Here is a 7119-nt window from a genome sequence, read left to right as displayed (position 1 = left end):
GCGACAAACAGGTATTGCAGGTGTGTGCAGTTGTCTAACTTGAGCACAGGTGTTGGTCTCCAGGCGGTGTATAATAATAATAATGTTAATATTATTATTTTTTTTAATTTTTATTATTTTTACTAACAATAATGCACAATAAAATCACATTGACGTCATGTATCATTCAGAAACTCAATAGGAACTCATGATGAGGATTCGAACCCCCACACTTGGTACTCCCAAGCCTACGCCCTAGACCAGCGTGCATGTGGGGGCACTCTGGGACCACAGTCAGAGTGCATGGGAGTCATTGGTGGAACCCTGATTGGGCTTCAGCGGAAGCCTCACGACTCCTGGAGGAATCAGTTGAGTCTCATGTTTTATTTCTTTTGACCATGTCGTGGTGTGGTGGTCTGGGGCGAGGTGGCTCTTGGCTTGGGAGTACCAAGTGTGCGGGTTCGAATCCTCCTCATGGCTCCTAGTAATTTTCTCTATGATAATAATAAATGTAATAATTTTTTGTTTATAAAAAAAGTATATGAAACGTGATGTAACAGCGTGTTAGTATGTACAGCGTACAGTGGTACAGTGTCAAGTGCGTATAATTTTGACACAACGTTGCATTCGAATAGGCGCGTGTTTTTCTGTACCTACTATATACATGACTTTGCTGTGACAGAAAAAAAACTTTTTTTTTTTTAAATAGCGCCATCTATTGGATGTAAGAGCAACACACCCTGTAATCTCCAAAAGTTCTTCACCGATTGCTTTGAAATTTTGATACAACGTTCTATTCGAATGCGTGTGTGTTTTTATATACCAACTATATAGATGCCACACCTGTGACAGGTAAATATATATATATTTTTAAACAGTGCCAGCTGTTGCACGTAATAGCAACACACGCTATACTAAATATGTTACGATTCCATTTCAGTGTTTCCGATTGCATTGATAAATTGAATTTTCATAGATTTCTATTTATTTTCATTTTGATTTAATTATTTTGTGTGACATTGCATTGGAATTGAGCTGTGTTGTTTACCATACCGTTCATTTTGTGAGTATAGTTTATTTTTTTATTTTTTCATTTTTCATTTCGTTTTTTAAACTGTTTTTCTTATATGTCAGTGATGGGAACATCAGATTATTTGGGAATGTATTGGACGAGGGAGGAGGGTTGGCGGGGAGGACAAAGGGACGGGGAGGGTGGGAATAGTTGGGAGGACGATGGAATGTGGGAGGGGGGAATGGTGGGGAGGACTGGGAGATAGGGCAAGGTTGCTGTGGCTCAGTAATGCCCATGCGTTGGTGTACCCGGCCTGTACCGCTTGACCGGGTACAGCTAGTATATATATGTGTATATATATATATATATATATATATATATATATATATATATATATATATATATATATATATATATATATATATATATATATATATATATATATATGTGTGTGTGTGTGTAAAGCAGTCTTTTCCACGGCTTACAAAATGGAGGAAAGAGTCTTGAAAGATATTATTGACAGGAATGTTATCCCCCACAGACACCAATCACAAGATACAATTAACAATATACTACCAGTACAAGTAGACCTCTAAGTTACCTGGGAAGAACTCTCCAGACACCAAGCACAACGCCCTAAGAGCGCTACACGTGAAAGAGTCAAGGCCAGCAATCAACAACCACTTAACACATAATTACATGCTACCCACTTCAAGACCCCGAGCCAACACAGAGACACGATCCGCAAGAACATAGGCTGCTTATGTTGATGCATGTATTAGCCTATTAATATCCCTTATGTTATACCATTCATCCACTTGTTTGATCCACTTGTTCTGTACCACCTCACCCAAAGAGAATATAAGCCTTTGCAAATGTATGGTAAATTGACGGGAGACATCTCCCGTCACGCAGGGTGCAGTCGCACCTCCACAGATCTCCAGTATCATCTATTGATACTGGTAATGGGTCAAAAGGGCCACCACTTCATAGGCACGGGCTATTCATGCCCGTGCCACCTTTTGGGTGGCTTAATCTTTATCAATCAATCAATCTATGGTAAATTGGACGGGGAGACATCTCCCGTCCACGAGGCTAACCATAGCCCGTGCTTCTTGCCCCGCTCCTGTGCCAGGTAAGTTACGGGCTCACCATAGCTCGTGCTACTGGAACTTGATTCGAGTAGCTGAATTTATAACAACAGGGTAAATTAGTCTTTGAAAGTGTAAGGAGTGACCTTGCGTCAACGCATTTTGGTCAACGCATCACTAGGCGTCAGATTAAAATAAAAAGTGTGAAAATTAACTTTGGAGATTTATCTTCCTCAACAGTGAAAAACAGCAAAACAAATATTGAGAAGATTCGAGTTAGAATCATTAATCATTCCCTTATATATATATATATATATATATATATATATATATATATATATATATATATATATATATATATATATATATATTAGTATATTTTGGTAGCAGTCTTTCCTGTAGACATATATTATTAAATATGACCGAAAAAGTAGGATTAATAATTCTAACACGAATTTTCTCAATCTTTCGTACATTACGCTTCACTGTTGGAGGTAAATCAAAAATCAATTCTCCAAAATTCATTTTTATTTCTAGTCTGACGCGACACGGGCGCGTTTCGTAAAACTTATTACATTTTCAAAGACTTTAGTTCACAAATACACAACTGATTAGAACTTACGTATCTCCGATTTTATATCTACATTTGAGTGAGGTGGGAGGGGTGATGTGGCATTAACACAAGACAGAACAAGAGGGGATATTAATAGGGTATTAAAAGTATCAACACAAGACAGAACACAAACAATGGGTATTGAATAGAAGTGTTTGTAGAAAGCCTATTGGTCCATATTTCTTGATGCTTCTATATTGGAGCGGAGTCTTGAGGTGGGTAGAATATAGTTGTGCAATAATTGGCTGTTGATTGCTGGTGTTGACTTCTTGATGTGTAGTGCCTCGCAAACGTCAAGCCGCCTGCTATCGCTGTATCTATCGATGATTTCTGTGTTGTTTACTAGGATTTCTCTGGCGATGGTTTGGTTGTGGGAAGAGATTATATGTTCCTTAATGGAGCCCTGTTGCTTATGCATCGTTAAACGCCTAGAAAGAGATGTTGTTGTCTTGCCTATATACTGGGTTTTTTGGAGCTTACAGTCCCCAAGTGGGCATTTGAAGGCATAGACGACGTTAGTCTCTTTTAAAGCGTTCTGTTTTGTGTCTGGAGAGTTTCTCATGAGAAGACTGGCCGTTTTTCTGGTTTTATAGTAAATCGTCAGTTGTATCCTCTGATTTTTGTCTGTAGGGATAACGTTTCTATTAACAATATCTTTCAGGACCCTTTCCTCCGTTTTATGAGCTGTGGAAAAGAAGTTCCTGTAAAATAGTCTAATAGGGGTTATAGGTGTTGTGTTAGTTGTCTCTTCAGAGGTTGCATGGCTTTTCACTTTCCTTCTTATGATGTCTTCGATGAAACCATTGGAGAAGCCGTTATTGACTAGGACCTGCCTTACCCTACAGAGTTCTTCGTCGACTTGCTTCCATTCTGAGCTGTGGCTCAGAATGGCTTCTTAATGGTTCGTTATGGTTCGTTGACGCATGCTTCTTAATGGTTCGTTATGGTTCGTTGACGCATGCTTCTTAATGGTTCGTTATGGTTCGTTGACGCATGCTTCTTAATGGTTCGTTATGGTTCGTTGACGCATGCTTCTTAATGGTTCGTTATGGTTCGTTGACGCATGCTTCTTAATGGTTCGTTATGGTTCGTTGACGCATGCTTCTTAATGGTTCGTTGACGAATGCTTCTTAATGGTTCGTTGACGCATGCTTCTTAATGGTTCGTTGTGGTTCGTTGACGCATGCTTCTTAATGGTTCGTTATGTTTCGTTGACGCATGCTTCTTAATGGTTCGTTGACGCATGCTTCTTAATGGTTCGTTATGGTTCGTTGACGCATGCTTCTTAATGGTTCGTTATGGTTCGTTGACGCATGCTTCTTAATGGTTCGTTATGGTTCGTTGACGCATGCTTCTTAATGGTTCGTTATGGTTCGTTGACGCATGCTTCTTAATGGTTCGTTATGGTTCGTTGACGCATGCTTCTTAATGGTTCGTTATGGTTCGTTGACGCATGCTTCTTAATGGTTCGTTGACGCATGCTTCTTAATGGTTCGTTATGGTTCGTTGACGCATGCTTCTTAATGGTTCGTTGACGCATGCTTCTTAATGGTTCGTTGACGCATGCTTCTTAATGGTTCGTTGACGCATGCTTCTTAATGGTTCGTTGACGCATGCTTCTTAATGGTTCGTTATGGTTCGTTGACGCATGCTTCTTAATGGTTCGTTATGGTTCGTTGACGCATGCTTCTTAATGGTTCGTTATGGTTCGTTGACGCATGCTTCTTAATGGTTCGTTATGGTTCGTTGACGCATGCTTCTTAATGGTTCGTTATGGTTCGTTGACGCATGCTTCTTAATGGTTCGTTATGGTTCGTTGACGCATGCTTCTTAATGGTTCGTTATGGTTCGTTGACGCATGCTTCTTAATGGTTCGTTATGGTTCGTTGACGCATGCTTCTTAATGGTTCGTTATGGTTCGTTGACGCATGCTTCTTAATGGTTCGTTATGGTTCGTTGACGCATGCTTCTTAATGGTTCGTTGTGGTTCGTTGACGCATGCTTCTTAATGGTTCGTTATGTTTCGTTGACGCATGCTTCTTAATGGTTCGTTGACGCATGCTTCTTAATGGTTCGTTATGGTTCGTTGACGCATGCTTCTTAATGGTTCGTTATGGTTCGTTGACGCATGCTTCTTAATGGTTCGTTATGGTTCGTTGACGCATGCTTCTTAATGGTTCGTTATGGTTCGTTGACGCATGCTTCTTAATGGTTCGTTATGGTTCGTTGACGCATGCTTCTTAATGGTTCGTTATGGTTCGTTGACGCATGCTTCTTAATGGTTCGTTGACGCATGCTTCTTAATGGTTCGTTGACGCATGCTTCTTAATGGTTCGTTATGGTTCGTTGACGCATGCTTCTTAATGGTTCGTTATGGTTCGTTGACGCATGCTTCTTAATGGTTCGTTATGGTTCGTTGACGCATGCTTCTTAATGGTTCGTTGACGCATGCTTCTTAATGGTTCGTTGACGCATGCTTCTTAATGGTTCGTTATGGTTCGTTGACGCATGCTTCTTAATGGTTCGTTATGGTTCGTTGACGCATGCTTCTTAATGGTTCGTTATGGTTCGTTGACGCATGCTTCTTAATGGTTCGTTATGGTTAGTTGACGCATGCTTCTTAATGGTACGTTGACGCATGCTTCTTAATGGTTCGTTGACGCATGCTTCTTAATGGTTCGTTGACCCTTGCTTCTTAATGGTTCGTTGACGCTTGCTTCTTAATGGTTCGTTGACGCTTGCTTCTTAATGGTTCCTTGACACTTGTTTCTTAATGGTTCGTTGACGCATGCTTCTTAATGGTTCGTTGACGCATGCTTCTTAATGGTTCGTTGACGCTTGCTTCTTAATGGTTCGTTGACGCTTGCTTCTTAATGGTTCCTTGACGCATGCTTCTTAATGGTTCGTTGACGCTTGCTTCTTAATGGTTCGTTGACGCTTGCTTCTTAATGGTTCGTTGACGCTTGCTTCTTAATGGTTCGTTGACGCTTGCTTCTTAATGGTTCCTTGACGCTTGCTTCTTAATGGTTCGTTGACGCTTGCTTCTTAATGGTTCGTTGACGCTTGCTTCTTAATGGTTCCTTGACGCTAGCTTCTTAATGGTTCGTTGACGCTAATTTCTTAATGGTTCGTTGACGCTTACTTCTTAATTAATGTTTTGTTGACGCTAGATAATTATTAATACGTTTCCTTGACGTTAACTTCTTAATAAATTTAACTGGCGCTAGACTTTTAATTAATGTTTCGTTGATGCTAACTTCTTAATTAACAAGTTTCAATGCTACTTCATAATTAATGCTTTGTTTATGCTAGCTCCGGCACGAGTCTTGTTCTATTAACAAGGTCTTGTATATCTTTGGAGATTTTCTAGTTCCTCCTTGTACTTGCTCAGGTAAGGGTTCCATGTTGGGGCTGCATATTCAAGAGTGGGTCTCACCTTCGCTGTATTTTGGACCAGTAAAGTTCCTTTGTCCAAGTTTCTGAAGGATAACTGGATGTTGGCCAGTATGTCACATGCCGCTGTTGTTATTCTGTTAATGTGGGCTTCTGGCATAAGATTTGGGGTTATGTCCACTCACAGGTCTTTTTCCTTTTCTGACTGAAGAATATGTCTTCCTTTATCCTATACTGCTGTAGTGACCTTCGCACTCCTGTTCTAATCCTCATAGTTTGCATTTGGCTGGGTTAAATTCTAGCTGCCATTTTTCAGACCACTTCTGGAGTGTCCAACTCCTCTTACAATGCATGCCGATGTCTAACCCTAACCTGACTTTACTCAATAGTTTTGCATCGTCTGCGAACATGGATATGAGGGAGCTTAGTTCCTCTATCAGGTCATTGACATATATTAGAAACAGGATGGGCCCCTAGAACCGATCCTTGTGGTACTCCACTTGTAACCTCTCTCCACTCTGATGTCTCTGCTCTCACCGTGACTCTCTGCTTCCTTCCTGAGAGGTACTCTCTGACCCACCTTGGGACTCCTCCAGATACACCAGCCTGCTTCTCTAGTTTGTGTAGGAGTCTTAAGTACAGAACTGTATCACAGCCCTTCTGACAGTCAAGGTATATACAGTCTGCCCATCCCTCTCTCTCTCTTGTTTGGTTTCTGTCATCTTGTTGTAGAACTCCAGCAAGTTTATCAAGCAACATTTTCTTTTGCTGAAACCATGCTGGTGCCTTGAGACAAAGTTATCAGTTGCAAATGTTCTATTGGCTTTCTTCGGATCAGTCTCTAGCAACTTGCAGGGGGGATACTTGTTAGTGATAAAGGTCTGCAGTTTAACGGTTTTTGTCTTCCCCCTTTATTGTAGATTGGCACCACAATAGTCATTTTCCAGTTGTCAGGAAGTTCTTCCTTTCTAGAGAGGAATTAAATATTATGGCAAGTGAGCTTCACAATGCCTCAGCTGCTTCTTTTAGTA

General features: G+C 40.6%; 3 protein-coding genes across 6 annotated transcripts in view; 1 reads left to right on the top strand and 2 right to left on the bottom strand.

Moving 5' to 3' along the window:
- The window catches only part of LOC123754653 (mucin-4-like), a 44926-nt gene extending 38565 nt beyond the window's left edge, over positions 1–6361 (bottom strand). The window contains exon 1 of the mRNA XM_069326866.1: positions 6274–6361. Coding sequence (XP_069182967.1) covers positions 6274–6361 — 88 coding nt within the window. The remainder of the gene's footprint in view (positions 1–6273) is intronic.
- The window catches only part of LOC123754463 (short-chain dehydrogenase/reductase family 16C member 6), a 111435-nt gene that overhangs the window by 27613 nt on the left and 76703 nt on the right, over positions 1–7119 (top strand). The window lies entirely within an intron of this gene.
- Positions 1–7119, bottom strand: part of Balat (Beta-alanine transporter) — a 122957-nt gene that overhangs the window by 91351 nt on the left and 24487 nt on the right. The window lies entirely within an intron of this gene.

Source organism: Procambarus clarkii, chromosome 18, assembly GCF_040958095.1.
Source record: "Procambarus clarkii isolate CNS0578487 chromosome 18, FALCON_Pclarkii_2.0, whole genome shotgun sequence".
In the NCBI taxonomy this organism is placed as follows: domain Eukaryota; kingdom Metazoa; phylum Arthropoda; class Malacostraca; order Decapoda; family Cambaridae; genus Procambarus; species Procambarus clarkii.
Note: the sequence above shows the minus strand (reverse complement) of the source record. Positions and strands in the feature narration are given on the sequence as shown.